We start from the raw sequence: 16,332 nt of genomic DNA, 5'->3' as shown, positions 1-16,332 counted from the left end.
GACTACACCCAAAACAACTCATAATCTTCAGTTGATATATTGTATTTACTGTTAAGAATGAAAAGTGACTCTATTTTTCAGTTTAGCTTGGATGTTGACATATGAAAAGCACACTGAGCATTAGCTCAGACTTCAGAAATTGTCAGGACTTACCCTGGAGAAAACAAGATGTAAAACAGAAAAAAAAATGTCAGTGCCAAGTATTTTTTCTCCTTCCACTTCCTATTGGCAACTGATAGAAGCACATAAAGATAATGTCATTACACTGGACTTCAAAAAAGGAATTTTAAAGTTCTAGAACTAGAGAGCTTTTGGCTGAGCATTTCCCTGAGTCTTCATTTTTTAAAATCATATGCTAGACATTATGTTCACAGAATCTGTTACAAAGGGCTTGATTAATAAAGGCTGTTTAGCTATCTGTGCAAAAGTTAGGTACTTCCATTCTTAAAAAGCCTAAGCAAGAACTGCTGAGGAAGCAATTTGATTCTTCAGAATCTGGTATTTTTCCTAAGGAGAAGAGCAAACTTCACATACTTTTTGCCTTAAGGCTTTGATAATTTGAAATGACACCACACAATTCATGATGTGTACTTTGTGAACAAATCTAACAGGGATATCTTTCCGAGCAAGACCGAAATAAAAAACTCTGGGACCGCTACATAATTAAAAAAACTTTGGTTTTTATAATATTTTACGAGAAAATAGAAGGCACAACTGTGCATTAAAACCATATGATTTTGTACTTTAATCTGCTTACATTGTTTTCATCAGCACATTGGACTTTCTGCAAGTCTGTCCTGTAAAGATGTATTTTAGTAACAGTAATTGTAACAAGATTTCCGTATTACCTAAGTATAAGAAGACTATTAGCAAGAAGGCATCGTTGAAAAAGGTACATTCAACAAGAGATGAACTGGTGTCCATCCACTAGAAATTCACCATTCCAGCTCTACAGGATACTCTCCAGTGAGACACGCTGTGCAATGACCGATCTTTCCAACACGCGATTTCTGGTTTTTAAGGCTGTTCTCATTCTCTTGCCTTGCTTTGATGCTTTCTTGCACAGACGATACCAGCCCTTCCACAGAAAGATAGACCACACTGTCTGCTCCTAGAGGAAATAAAGAATTCATCAGTTAAAGCTGCAATGTTGTACCGAATGCAATGCTCTTTGGAAATGAAGTCACATTATTGTATGGAGGTGGATCACCTTACCTAAAGAGAATGGATATGAAAAATTATCAGGCCATAATAAGCCTTGCCCTTCTCAAATTCTTTCTGCAGGGAGCAGACTCACTGAAATCTAGACAGAAGGTTTTGAGTTGGGAACAAATGTGTCACACACACTGCAAAAATAGAAACAAAATCCACAGTGGGCATGAAGACTCCCTAAACCTCCTCTACTTTCCCAGAGCTACCCTGTAGTTCGGGTCTGGAAGCAGACGTGTGCGTGGCTGGTGCTTCCCAAATGGCGCACCTAGGACTGCAAACCCTTACTGGGACTTGGAGGAGGGGAAGACCATCGTGTTAAAAAAAATTCAGTCTGCAGTTCATGCAAACGTTCTAGCAGTAGGAAAGTTTGATGGCCTTTTCACATCATTAGTTTTCTATCGTTTGCACTCATTATTTTGTGAATAATACTTAAAAATGAGATCCTACAAACTTGAAATATTTCAACATGTCTTCACAATAATTTTGGGGAAAAGAATTCACTGCAATATTAGACAGTGAGAGTAAGTATTTAACACAGGAAACCTGAGTTTACAGTTTCCTAACTGTACACACATCTATGTTCTTAAACCATTTCTAAAAACGTTTTGCAGCACAATAGGTCATATATAGTAGATCTCCTCACTCACAAGCCTTCACATGACTTCTGTTGCTGATATCCTGATGCAGAGCACGTTATTTACCACATCACAAGCAACATAAGCTGTTGGTTCTTCTTTTGTTCTGCTGCAAACGACTCATTCTAGAGATTTGAGAATGTATTTAACATTCTTTGATTAGTTTCAAATGTCGCTTCTTTCAAAGTGAAATATATAATGCAGTTGAAATCATTTACATAAATTTAAACTTGTAGAAAAATCAGTGGGTGTTTACAAATTCCCAACATATTTTTATGAATATCTCATGAAAGTGAAACTACATTAGTTTTTCATTACAGGACAGATTTTCACCACATATTTTCTCCCTGGTATTTTGGCCACAGTAGCTCCTTGTTGTAAAGACTTTCGCAGAAGGAGCTCTAAGTATTGGAAAGCTGTGTTGTCACACCTTATTTGTAACATGATTATGCAAGTATTCTAATGCCTTCTGTTGTTTGGAGAAATATAATTCTCTAACTGTGTTTAAAAAAAGAGTGTAACTAAACTGGTTTGATCCGTAGGGTACTCACAATGCAGAAATTTAGCGTATATCATCAACCTTATGATTTTTTAGTCAGTTTTACCACTGTTGCCTTGATGTGTTGCCCTTTATTTTGATGTAGACAATAAAACACCTACAAGTAAAATCTCACTTGAAAGAAAAAAAGAAAAAGTAGCGTTTACCTATATAGTTTGCAAGATCATGAAATTCAGGTCTGTTGGCAATGAGTTCTTCTTTAGTTGGAATGTTTATTCCCATGTAACAAGGAAATCTTATGGGAGGTGAAGCCACACGGATATGCACCTGAATAAAAATACAGTTTCAAAACAGACCGCTATAAAGTAAAGGTCAGCAGATCGTAACACAATAGCAAAGTCCCAGTTCTGCAAAATAATCATGAAGAGCAGAATACAGCACTACACAGAAGGCACGGAAGGGTTAAAAGTAAGATAAAGGTTTTTTTAGATGCCAACACAGCAGGAAAGAGAAAGACAGTTTTAGAATTTATTTTTACAATGTTTCCTAATGTTATTAAAAGGCTCCATCCTGATTTTGCTTTTCTTCTGTTGTGGTCAATCCTTGATGCACATGTTTCAGTTTACAAAGTCAAGTATTATACAGAACATTTTTTCTCAAGTGACAGACTTGCATATTCTGTTTCAATTAAAAAGTCTTAATCAATTAAGAATTTTGTGCTCTGGTGACTTAAGGCACGTGCGTGTTTACTGCAGTACGTGACTGTACTTAAGGCAGTACCACAAGTCACATGTATGTCAGGAATACCACACCGATACTTGATTTTCCGGTCTTAACTAATCTGTTTTCCATTCTCTCTTTATTTGTCAGATAGTGCTTTATAAATGGAGACCTGTTCCTCCCCTCCTAATGTCCCAAAAATCACAGTCATACAAAAGAAACTTCTCGACCTGTCTTCACAATAAACATGCACTAGGCATTGTTTTTTTGCACATTTGCTCTTTTAAATAAGGAAACAATGTGTAGTACAAATGAAGACAAACCCCTGCGCTTTACCCTCCCATCAATCTTCTATTTACATCTGTATTGTATTGACTGAAAATTAACTTACCTCTTTGGCTCCTGATTCTCTCAGTAGTTTTATTATGGGTGAAATGGTATTGCCCCTCACAATTGAATCATCAATGATCACAACTCGCTTGCCTTTAAAATTATCAGACAGAACGCCAAACTTCTTTGCAACACCAAGTTGCCGTAACCTCATATTTGGCTGGATAAACGTTCTTCCTACATATCGGTTTTTACAGAGTACTTCAACATATGGTAGTCCGCACTGTAGAAAGGAGACAATTAAACAGAATTAATATCTATAAAACTGGTTATTCTCACTTACTGTTTTTTTAAAGCAACCTTAGGACTTAGTATGACTTTACAGTAACCAAAGAACTTTGAAATACCTTAATATAGTGGAATAATGACAGAAAAAACAAGTGCAGGTGTCTCAATAGGAGTACCTGTCATACTCAAGATATAAAGCATTATCGATACAAAACTCTAACGGCCCGTACCATAATACCCCAGTACAAAATGAGGTATGTGTAAATATGCTTGGGAAAAAAACCGGCAAGTTACCATATACCTTTTGAGCATAACCAAGGGCTGCTGGGGTTGCAGACTCTGGAACAGTGCTGACCAGGTCTGCTTCCACGGGTGCTTCAATAGCAAGCTGCTGCCCGCATCTTCTCCTGACTGAATACACCATCTGACCTAGGAACGGCAAGAAGTGTTTTTCCTGGTATGCATAATTCAGATTTCCTCTCAGTTTGCTGTACAAATTCCTGTGGCAAGTTGTAGGCTTAGAAGTCAGTGAGAAAAGCTCCAGAACTAATAAGCAGTCACTCACATAAAGTAATTTTTTATTTCCTTCCATAAAGTCATATTCTTACATTGACATTCATATCACTGCACAGAGAATTAAAATCCAGTTTGCCCTAATCGGGTAACTAAAGGTCCTGTGGATGTTACAAAATCTATTTACATGAGGAAAGAAGTAGAAATTATGCCTGCCTGTTCACAATGTGCATATTCTATTTTTAGGCTGGTTTCTCCAGCAGACAAAGTTTGTGCAATCCTGCTGTCTGCCTCTGCCCGCTTATTAACTTTGAATCAGTTGTCAAAATTCACCCTGAATTTAGTAAGGGGATAAGAGGCCTCAAAAGCTTTTAAGGTCCTAAAAAATTTGCAACGTGGGAGGGAACTGGAGCTATTGTGATGAGATGAGGCACAGCAAACGGTACAGCAGCGGTACTAAGGAATGTAAGAAGTGAGGATATTGAAGGGTAAGAGATCATGAAAAAAAGGGATGTGGGGTGAAACTGGCTTTATAAAGGTGGGGCACTGTATAGGATCAACAGATGGCATGGCTGTAGCAAGCAAAGAAGAGCTTGTTTGTTAGGTATGAGAGTGCTGTCTAATATCTTGTCATTGAGACAATTTCTGAGAGCTTCTACTGAAATAATAATAAAAGCATTAGACTGAAAACCCCACGTACTTAGACAATGCATAATTTACAAGTTATAGTAAAAGCATCTTCCTGAAATAACTCTTTCCTGTGAAAAAAAAATGCCAAGATAAGTTGTTTTGCAGATCCTATTTCATAAGTCTAATTCTTAAAAAGTTTTCCAAGAACCAATGAGTTCCTTTCTTAAGTCTCTCACCTTTAAGGGATATTTCCTCTACCTTAATCTTGTTTGTGGCTCTTTTCATCCCTTCCATAGGGCTGCGCAGGCAGCCTGACTGAGGCCATATGCACAGCCAGGAACAGGAAGGTGATGTTACATGCTCCTCCTGATAAGTTTGATGTCCTCAAGATCCGTGCCAACCCGTTCTGTCCCAGCCCTGCTCTGCAAGCTCACATTCAGTGGTACCCTACTATGATCCCAGATCCTTTCCAGTCATTGTTCTCCAGGGTAACATCTCCCGCTATTTAGGGAGGAGCTTTGTACGTTACATCTTCTTACCTTCAAAAATACTGTCTGGTCTTGCAAAATAAACATATTCAAAGATGCAGAATGCTGACGGATCTCCTTCAGGTCTTGGCACAACATCCAGTGTCTGGACATCGTATCTGGATATTTTCACAATCTCTCCAGGAAGGACCTCACGGTAGTACCTTGAAAGAGAAATACATAGCATTTAGAAATGTCCTGAACCTGGATGATAGTTTTGAAGTATAAACAAGATTCAAAGGACAGGAAAAAATCCTTTTGAATATCCTAACACGACAATTTGCTTCTATCTTAGGATTTGACCTGGAGTGTTTTAAGACCAACATGCTAAGACAACTGACCTTTACTAAAACAGTCTGAATTAATACCCAAAAGCAGTAAATTAATACTTAGTACCAGAGAATTATGGTATTCTTCCTACATGTGATATGTACAGTACTCAGTCTAGTACAGGCTTAATTGAGATTAAATCTATTTTAATAATTTAGTCCTGGATCAATACTAGAGGACTTTTCTACAAAAGCTAATAAACATTATAATGCAATATAAAAAACGTAATCAAGAATAAAGATGGTAGCCAGAAAAATCCTGCCCCACAAGCCAATACCTAGAGAAATATCTGTCTAGTAGTGACAGGCAGCTACCCCCAAATGACATAAAGCTGACTGGAAATGTACATTCCAATTCTCATATCTGAAGAAATATGGAATAGTATTAGGTTTATTATGTTACAATGTTTAACCCTATTAAACATTTTTCTAGATCCTTCAGTGAGTCCTCTGGTGGCTATTCTAATAATTTCAATCTAAATCTATCCCACAATATTGAAATATTCTGGAGATATAAATCAGAGGTAAGCAAATCTGTGATTATTTGCTGGTCAGATACTAGCAGCAGCAGCACTGGCTACAGCAGAAGTTTAGGTAAAATTGCTTTTTTAAAAACCCACAGGCTTCAGCTGATGGTCCTACACTGTAAGCTTCTCTTAGAAGATTTTGAAAAAGTTTCAGAAAACAGTTGTTCTTATCCATATATAGAATAAATTGCCTCAAGAAAGCCCCTGTTACCAACAGCTAATAGTTCCTATAGAGACAGGGTACAAGTTACAGCAGGAGAACACAGAACACCACACCTACAATAAAACACTGCAGAATGGAATACAAGACCTCTAAAGTGCCGTCACGTTGCTTCCTGATTTTGCTTTACATTTCTTTTTATTCAGTAGTTGTGTTTTTAATGCAATTTTCCACAGTTTTTTTGTTTGAAGAGGATCCAACTTATTAGTCTAGTCCCCAAATGCACGTTGTTATAATATCTGATTAGGAAATTAAATATTCTTCCTCATAATCTTTCTTACTTTAATTATGTTCTAGTTCACAATTGCCTTCCACTCCAAACTTCTAAAGATCAATTTGCAGTCTCCCAAAGAGCCTCTTACCCTTCTCTTTTTGTCCAGAGAAAGTATCACACCTTTCTTTTCAGAGTATCTTAGCTAAAGAGGTAATGTGAATGTCATCTCAAGTTTTGGCTCTGATGGGTGTTTGCAGGCATGGAAATAGTTTCAAGTGCCCATCATTTTTTTCAAACAAGGAGACTAGCTCATCAGACAGTATACGCTACAGCTCAGGTTAGTCCAGCCTGTGAGCTACCAGTGTAACCTTTCTGCAGTTGAAGACTTGTTTTGTAATACAACAATTCTGCTGCAAATGAGGCTGAAAAAGTTATATGGATAACCAGGTTTAATGCAACAAGTAAGAGGCATTTACTTTACAACAGGAAAGTCGTCTTTACTGTTACTTTCTGAACACATAATTCTTCTTTTACATTAATCTGTTCAAGAGAATAAACTGGCAAAAGACAGGACTGGCAAAAAACGACTCCTCCAAACAGTCCAACAAACTAATCCTTGATGTCTTTCATGTTGATATAGATTACGATATTTGGCAATTTGAGGTTTAATTTTTAATCACTGCCTGAAGAGAGCTTTCAGATAAAGTGAGAATCAGGGCACTTACTCTGCACCGATAGACAAAAAGCTACAGGATTCAGAAGAGACTACCCATCCTTCTGTTTCACTGTTATCTTTTCCTGAAATGAAAGATTTCAGTTAGAGTCCACAATTCTTGTTACCATTACCCCCCCACAATTGCATTTCTGCTGCAGTATCTGGCTTGCTATGGTTTAGGTTGCCAAATGCACAATTAAAGACTGTTGTAATTTCCAACTAAAAGGTATAGCATTCCAACATTTCTGTAATATTATTTTAAAAAAACCCCAACAACGTAAACATCATAAACCTGTTCTAGGCAGAAGTGGAAATAACAGCATCATATTCAGAGTTCACAAAGAGAGACAATTCAGGTAACGATCTTTGTTAGCTCTGTACTATTTCAAACTTTTCCAGTTCTAGTTCAGTGACTTTAGATATACATAATTACTTTTGTTCACACAAGAAACTCTTTACTTTTCCTGTGCTAAATGTGTTGATAGGTAGATCCTTTTGATTACAATGGATGCTGGATTGAACTCCAATAAAGAGAGTTTTCAGAGACAGGCACAGGAAAGATTGAATTGTGTAACATAGGGTAGGAATGTCTGTATGCTTTAAAAAAATCTTGATAATTTTTTTTTTTATGGTTAAAATTACCATGTTTTGTGAAGATACGGAAGCATTTACTACATTGCCTTGAATTATTTTATTTTTATACAAATGAACAGAATTTAATCTCACTTCATGGAAAATGTTGATTTGCAGGCTAAACAGGAACACAAAGAATTTTTCCCATAAATTGATTGTATAGTGTTCCATTACCATACTACATGTGACTGGGAGTGCTTGGAATTTACAAATACACTGTGAGTAATCCAGCACTTTTCAGCTGCCTTACTACAGGAGAAAGGAGGAAACCAGACTTGTTTCTGGACTGGACGTAGTCCTGAGCAACTGGCTCTAGGCAGCCCTGCCTGAGCAGGGGATTTGGACCAGATGACCTCCAGAGGTCCCTTCCAACCTCAGCCATTCTGTGATTCTGTTCATCCCTGCTTTCCTGTTTAGCTGATGAGACGTTAATTACATTTTCACAAATATTCTATCACAGTTGGGCTGCCTAATTCTGACACTGTCATCAGGTGACTAGGATTTCCTTTTCCTGGGAATAGAAGAGATGTTTGCAGACTTCCTACAGATTATTTTTTCCTTACCAACATTTTTTTTGTTTTGAATTTTCAAAACTGACTTTTGCATCACATATTCCTACTTACACCTCAGTAAATGTAGCTTTAATTACTTATATCAGTGATCTCAGGCACAAACTATATATATACATATATATATATGTATATGAATATATATGTATGGTTTACCTTTTCCATTCATGTCCCCTACTGGAATAAGGCGACCAATGCAGAGTGGGCGATTCCCATATGGATCACGTACTGCATAGATTATGTCTTTATGCATAATTAGCAATGAATATGAAGTTGGAGTTTCATTCATTAAATTTTTTATTCTGAAATGAGACAGAGGTGAACATAATCGTGTGTCACACAAACAGCTGTGTGCATTTACAGCTGCATATTATGCTGAGATTAGGTTGCTGTTCTTGATTCCGAAACCCATCCTCCTCACCTTGCTACCCAGTCAGCTGTATCGTCATTTTCTAGAGGAGGTGTGAAAGCCAGCAGCTGGGTGATCAGTTCACTGTCAGAACTGGTCGACAGTCCTACACCGTGCCGCATAAGCTTTTAAGACACAAAACAAAAGTGTTACTAACATTAAAAAAAATCCACATAACACTGCTCAGATTTTAATCTAACACCACCTTTGTGCAATGAACAAATGTTTTAAAACATCAGTGCTTCCGGTGATCAGATCACAACAACATCAAATTTCTTCCAACAAACCAAATATGTAAAAAGAGCTGGTACAATCATCTATGCCTTGGACTATATTTCTCCCTTTGCATCTCATTCCTTTGCTCCACATGCAACCAAAATTAATACCACCAATATTCAGGGCATAAATTCATGTTGTTTGGGCCATTTAATCAGCTTTGTGCTTCTGCTTGCTCTGGGAAGAGAGGTAAAATATAAAAGGGAAAATCTGAAATTACCTATAGCAGATACAGAAAGAGATATCAAGGCAGAATGGTGATTTGGGCACAAAACAACAAAAACAAAAAAAGAGGTATGAAGGGAAGCAGAGTGGGATTAAAAAACTGAAATCCCACAACTTGAAGTTTGCTAGACCTGGTCAGTCAAATTGTTCTGTCTTGGCGTATTTATGCTTCTAAGGGAGAAGAGAATCTGCAATGTATCTAGCCAACTATTACAACCCATTCAACACTGTATGCATTACAATTCCTTATTTTTATTTTTAGAAATCATTTTACATCTCATGTAACTCTGATTCTCCACTCTCCATCTCCAATTCCTCACCACTGTTTTTTTCTCCCATCCATTCATACACTTGTGGCCCTGATTAAAGACGGGTGAGGTTCCTTTGGGCATGCCATACATTTGCCTCGCTTCAATGCAAGAGTATGTCCTTTCACTTTGGGATGGAACATATCATAGAAGAGATTTCACAATGAAACATCTGCTAAATTTTAATTTGGTTCTTTAACACATACCCTTCTAGACAAACACACTATAAAATTTGGCAATTGTTGGTTTATGTCCCGACAGTGTTCATGATTAATTTTGCAAGCCAGAAAAACAAATAAAGACAATATTCCAAACCATTTCATATTACAATGCATAAGCATATGATTTGCTCCTTCTATCAGCCACCACAAAGGAGCAGATATTCAAGCCAAGCTACCTTTTGTTATGGCTGAGTTAGTTTTCTCACTTGATCAATAGGGATGTGACTACCAGTCTAGAGGACTGGTGAATTATCCTCTGTGACAGTTACAAATGCCTCCCCTCCCTAGCATTTTTTTTCCCCCAAAATGATTTATTTTGATTATGGGACTCTTTCACTACGCCAAGCAGTTTGGTATTAAGGAAAAGGAATAGCAAGCTTATTGCTCATTGCTGCCTCATACTCAGAAAGCAATGATGCCAGAGCCTCCCAAAGGAGATACTAACCTTCCTCCTGAGTCGTACAGCGTTTGTTAGCTCCCCATTGTGTGCCACAGCAATCTTCCCATGAAGAGTCTCTACGACAAAAGGCTGGCAGTTCTGCAGCTCAGAAATACCCGAGGTGGAGTACCTCGTGTGCCCAATACCGAGGTTTGAAACGTACAGCTTCTTCAGGCTGTCTGCATTGAAGACGTGATTTATAAGACCCATTCCCTTTGGGACAAAAAGAAAAAAAAAGTTTTGTTTGGTTTTGTTTTCTTGGCAACTTCCTCATTTCTCCTTGTGTTTGTTTTTGGTACAGCGTTAATGCAAGCAACTTTAAGAGAATGGCGAATAACCTGAAAGACATGGGAAAGAAAGAAGCTGAGTAGGTGTCACAGTGATATATCAGATCCCATTATTCCTGTTCTTAAATAAAGCGATATGCATTTTTCTGCTGAGGATTTTCATGGAACAATCTATTCCCTGACTAAAAATACATCTTCCGAAAAACACTACCAAACTGTTGTGTTGTTTAAAAACACCAGAAAAAAAGACTGCCAGAAGACAGGCAAAGAAGAAAGAAGTTGCGAGAAGGAAATTCTATGTAGAGGTACCTTTTACGAGTTAGCAGTATATTGGATTTACTTTTATACTGGGTCCATGGTAATGTTTATTAGATTCCACTGTCATTCTTGCCAGTGTCAGAAGCAAAGCTTTTTTCAAGAGGTTTTATTTTTTGCTTAAAACAAACTTTTCATATAGCCAGGTTGCCTTCTATCTAAAGCAGAAATGCATCCAAACTTTTTAGTCAGCTGTCAGGAGCTTCTTTTGGCAACAAGCACTATGTGCAGACAATTTAGCAGCAAGAATAGTCTGAAAAAAGTGCACAGAGAGTAGAAATTAAGACTGGATTCCAGGCCCTCCTGCAAACTCCTGCTTCTGCTGCTGCCTGTGGAAAATGTTTACATCCTTCTATGCTCGGTTTCCCTATCACATATGGTAATTGTGTTCTAAACGATAAGCACACATGATAACACTCCTCTAGGACCTTCAAAGATACACAGGAGAGGTCTGAAGCTGTGAATAGTCCATAACCTGTGCTGTAGGTACAACAACAAGAGAGTGGGATGGGACAGGAAGGATGGAAATTGGCTGGACTGTTTTCAGAGCTCAACCAAAAGAGCTTAAAGAAAGCTCAGCTTTAGGGCATTTTCTGCTGGGACTGCTATAGAGTCAGAATACCAAGAGGCTGTGGTTGCACATGTGGTTTTAGGATACTTACTATCACGTTAAAAAGTTACTGCCTCAAGCTGTCAAACTGGTATAAGTTTGCTTTAATTGTTCAGCAAACTTTTCCAGATCAGTTATCATCTCTTGTCTCACAGATGACAGAAAGGTGGTCTAGAGTCTCTGTCATGTGCTCATATATGTACAGAAATGCAACCATGCACTCTTATTTTACTTAGGCCAACTTTACCCTAACAGGAGATCTGGCAGTTCACAGGTCCCGTATTAATGGATGTGGCCACGTTAAGCATTGCAATAGCTTAAACAAGCAATGTTGCTTTAAACCAGATTTGGTTACACAAGCACATAATCTTTTAATTGCAGTTTGAAATATTCCTCTGATTTAGATTACGCTGGAGTGGGATGGCAAATGTGAATTACACCAGTATAAAAAGTTCCCAATGGAGACAATCCTATGTCTGTATTATACAAGGCCTGGTACATGCCAGAACATGATAATGGCCTGATGAATAGCTACTTTAATATATTTTTCTGCATATCCAAGTGTGAAACAATCAGACAAATTCTTTCTCCTATTGACATTGCTATGTCCATACAAGAGATTTACGTTTTTCCACATCCTGAGCCAACAGAGCTACAATGTTTTGTTATACAAATCTAGCTGAAGGGCTTTGACAGACAAATCTGGACAAGTCTTTCTGGGAGAGTTTAAAACAAAGGATTAATAGCCTTTGTGAAGGGCTATTAAGCCGTGGTCAAAGGCTGGTAGCAATCAGAAGCGAACACATACCCATGCCTTAGGTGTTCCAGTTCGTACTCTTAATATATGTATTGCCTAAAACTCTTGACAAAGGTGAGTTTGCATGGAAGCATTGGGTAGTAAATCGATGCAGTGAGAAGCAGGCACCTTTTCCATCCTGTTGTCTCTGCTATGAAGAAGGCTCAACTGGAGTTTGGAGGACAAATGGATATGGTAGCATCTTAGCTGCTGACATTTTTATGGACTAGTTTACAAGTCAGAGTCCTAAATATATTTTCACCAGTGTAACAGACCCAAATGTTTGTTACATTAGCACCACTTCCAGGATTAAACAAGTCATATAAATTGTACTCTACAGGCTCTTTATTACACTGTGGTTATTACAGATTTTAAAAGTGCTGTAGCTGAGAAACATATTTCAAGGATAAAGGAAACCATCACATGCTCTGCAGCTCTTAAAATATCAAAGCTGATATGATGAGATAGTCAAATTCTTAGCATGACAGCTAAGTATTGCAGCTCAGTAACATGGAAACACTACAAATTATGGTATCACCTGCTGTGAGTTCATTCTGAGCAGCTCTTTTTACTACGGGCTATATACCGCAGCCCACTTTAAAGGAAGCTGGAGTTCCCGTAAACCTTAAGGAAAGCTGAAACCCAAGCAGGAGCAGGAATGAAGAACAGGTAACACGGTGCTGAAGTTGAGAAAAGCCGCACTTATAAAAGTGTGTGCATGTGCATGTGTGAATCAGGCTGTAAGTAACAGACAGAAGGGGGGAAATGCCTGAAGAGGCAACAAACATGATGCTTGATGAGACAAGATTTTGCGTGAGGCATTGAGTAGTCATGCATAGCTATACATGCTGCTGCAGCAAAGCAGTTCTTACTCTCGGACTCATGTGAACAGCTTAACCAATCTTCCTCAAAGACCTCTGAACACGGAGACAAACTGCTTTCTGAAGCAGTGTTCTCTGTGTCAGAGAACACATCAAGAATTGCCCCATGGTTATTTTGCCGATGTACTTTTATTTCCTGCTCTTCCTTCTTTCCTTCCTTCCTGCTGTGCTTTATTTCTCTGCTCTACCAGGATGGAACAGGCTGATGATTATTTTTTTCCTGATCACTATTCAATACAGAATGAGCAGAAATATCCCCAGAGCATGCAGGTACTCTCCTGGCATAATACTTTTTGAGGCTATGGCCATTTTATGTCTTTTAACATCCCCTGGGATTCTCTCAGCTCAAGAAAGACTGCGTGACCTTCTCAGGCCTCCATTCAATCTTTTATTCTGTTTATTTTTACCTATGGGTAAAGTAGCTGCCGCTTCCTCAATGAGCCCCACTAAGGCAAGAATTAGTCATCCATTTGCTTGTGCATAGCCTGTAACTGTCTTTTCTCTTGATCTCAAGTTGCATTGGTGCTCCAGAGTTAACACCTTAGGTGTGGGGTGACTTCGGTAAGTAGTTTTTGTGCTATCGATAGCCAGATCTGGATACTTCTGTGTGTCTGCCACTGTGTGCATGGATACACCCAGCAGGATAATGTTGGCGTATTTGTTTTAAACATGCACTTAAGACAGAAATCGCACAAATAACAGAATTAGATACTATCACTGACAAAACCAAAACAGTCCATCAAAACATGTTACTTTCCCTCTAATTATTCTGTTTCCTAGCTGAAACAAACTTCCATGCATCTCAGTTAGGCATCTACAAAACATTCATTTACATTTTACCTTGTGCACTTTGAATGCCTGGGATGACTCTCCATCACTTGTCACAATTCCAGCACTCTCCTGGCCCCTATGGACAAAATATAATTAACATAAAGCACTGAAGTGCTTAGAATGAAATGCTTTAACATACAATGGATTGGTGTTTTTTCTTCTGTTCTTTACAACATGAAATTTTAATGCAAGCTTATTTGTTGTTTTATTTTACAGGCTTGTAATCAAAACTGGTTTCTTGCCCATGTTATGCTTTATTTCAAAACAGTCACATAAGGTTTGTGCCTAAGCCCACTGAATTCAGTGGGAATCTTTCCACTAATAAGTACTGGCTCAGGCTCTTACTGCTGTCCTGTTTCAGTGTGGGCATAAAATAACGGCAGATGCTTAATCTGAAAAGCCACTTTGCAGTGATGGTCTAGGCTCTAGTAGTAGGCTGTATAGCACTACTATTATTTCTGCTTCGGTTTGGGGAGGGGTGCATTGTCTCCTCCACTGATCACCTCTGCAGAAGCTTTTGCATTCTTCCACTGAAGCAGTCAAGCCAGCATTTACACCTCTAAAACGTACATGGACCCTCCGATATAAGTGTTTAAGCATATAAAACTAATATCGGGCATCACAGCTTCTGAACTCAGGCAAAACAAGTCTGGTGTACAGCGTCACTGCAAATGGACAGCAGATCAACCTCAGGCTGGCAGTTGTGCTTTGCTGAGCAGAAGAGCTGTACCAGCTGAAATGACAGAGTTTTCCCTGGCCTGCTCCCTGCTCTCCCCAGCCGTGCCTCCACGCTCGCTCCCCCGGGGGGGCATGCCCAGCACACGGGCAGGTTCCCTGATGCTGCCCTGCCAGAGGCCCACAGAATACTGCACAGCTGCCCAAGGTTTATAATTCAGTCCTTATGCATTGAAAAGGTATGTTTTGCAGACCGGATTTTTTGTGAGTACCAGTGCAGGCTGCTCGATCCTCCTTTAAAAGGCTTCCTGGAATAAGGCAGAGTGTTGCCTCCAACAAAACTGCTGCCATATACCCACCGTGCCTGTAACACTCATAGGGACGTTGGTGGACTGGTAAGCTCCCATCCACTCTCATACATAATAATGACTGAAAAGCAAAGATGTTTTTCTTAAAAAAGGAAACACTTAGAATATTTTTAGAATATTAGAAGAAGACGCTATTTGCACATTAGACTGGTTTAACTCAACTGAAGTCACTGGAAGTATTTCGTATAAGCAACAATAAAATTGGGCACAAAAAGCTACAGAATGGGTGCTAATCTACAACCGACCATGCTCATTACAAATTTTCTCCAATTCCTAAAATCCCTTTATTGGTCACTAGCCCCAGTTGCGTGTAAAGCAAAATTTTAAAGAACCTTTGCTTACAGAAAACCAAAGCAAACAAACTTCACGCATATCTGAACGAATTGACCCTGTTATTGACACAGATGATGCTCAAGAGAAAGATCAGAGATAAGGGTATTCTTAAACGCATTTATTTTAACTCAGGAAGATGTCCCATCTCCAAACACAAAGACTGGTAGTAAAACCTGAGGGCTGATATACTGCTGTTCGGGAACTTTAAATCCAAATGCTAATATTACAGGCAATTTCCATTTCAATACTGACACTGTCCCTTTAAACATCCACAAAGTCAATAGCCAGAAAGAGCGAAGCAAACATCCTGAAGGAAAGGCCTTTCCAGTCGTTGGATTACATCTTTTAGGTGGTGCTAATGAAAGAAAAGGAAGCTCAATTTTGTTACCAGAAAGCTTACACAATTTTACCAATTTGGTGAGATTTTTAAGTATGCAAGCTTTTTGTTAAAACATCACTAATAACCAATGAATATTAGAGTTAAAAATGTGTATATACGGCCATCGATTCAAGAAGAAACCGGACAAGCACACGTGGAGCGGGGTGATCCCCTCCGCGCTGCTCTGGCACCAGCGCTGCCCGCTCGCCGCCGGCGGGGAGGCTCGGCCCCGGGGCGGGCAGCAGCCGCCGCGGCCCCGCCGCGGGCAGCCACAGCAGCGGGCTCTGCGCCCGGGGGGTGTGCGTGTGTGTGTGTCTGTGTGTCTGTGTGTGTGTGCCTTTTTTTTTTTAACGGAACAAGATAGCGCGACTCTCCTTCCCCCCCCTCCCCCCCTTGTCACCCCGCGGGGCTCGTACCG

At 39.1% G+C, this 16,332-nt stretch overlaps 1 protein-coding gene across 1 annotated transcript in view; it reads right to left on the bottom strand.

Annotated features, from left to right (window-relative positions):
• Positions 1 to 935: 935 nt before the first annotated feature.
• The window catches only part of PPAT (phosphoribosyl pyrophosphate amidotransferase), a gene marked incomplete at both ends in the record, with an annotated part of 47,374 nt that continues 31,977 nt past the window's right edge, over positions 936 to 16,332 (bottom strand). The window contains 10 exons of the mRNA XM_082315768.1: positions 936 to 1,111; positions 2,553 to 2,673; positions 3,458 to 3,679; positions 3,986 to 4,113; positions 5,367 to 5,518; positions 7,370 to 7,442; positions 8,718 to 8,863; positions 8,983 to 9,095; positions 10,446 to 10,652; positions 14,169 to 14,235. Coding sequence (XP_082171894.1) covers positions 936 to 1,111; positions 2,553 to 2,673; positions 3,458 to 3,679; positions 3,986 to 4,113; positions 5,367 to 5,518; positions 7,370 to 7,442; positions 8,718 to 8,863; positions 8,983 to 9,095; positions 10,446 to 10,652; positions 14,169 to 14,235 — 1,405 coding nt within the window. The remainder of the gene's footprint in view (positions 1,112 to 2,552; positions 2,674 to 3,457; positions 3,680 to 3,985; positions 4,114 to 5,366; positions 5,519 to 7,369; positions 7,443 to 8,717; positions 8,864 to 8,982; positions 9,096 to 10,445; positions 10,653 to 14,168; positions 14,236 to 16,332) is intronic.

The sequence above is a fragment of the Platalea leucorodia genome, assembly GCF_965183815.1.
Source record: "Platalea leucorodia genome assembly, chromosome: 6".
Taxonomy (NCBI): domain Eukaryota; kingdom Metazoa; phylum Chordata; class Aves; order Pelecaniformes; family Threskiornithidae; genus Platalea; species Platalea leucorodia.
The sequence above is the reverse complement of the archived record's forward strand: the minus strand, read 5'-3'. Positions and strand labels throughout refer to the sequence as shown.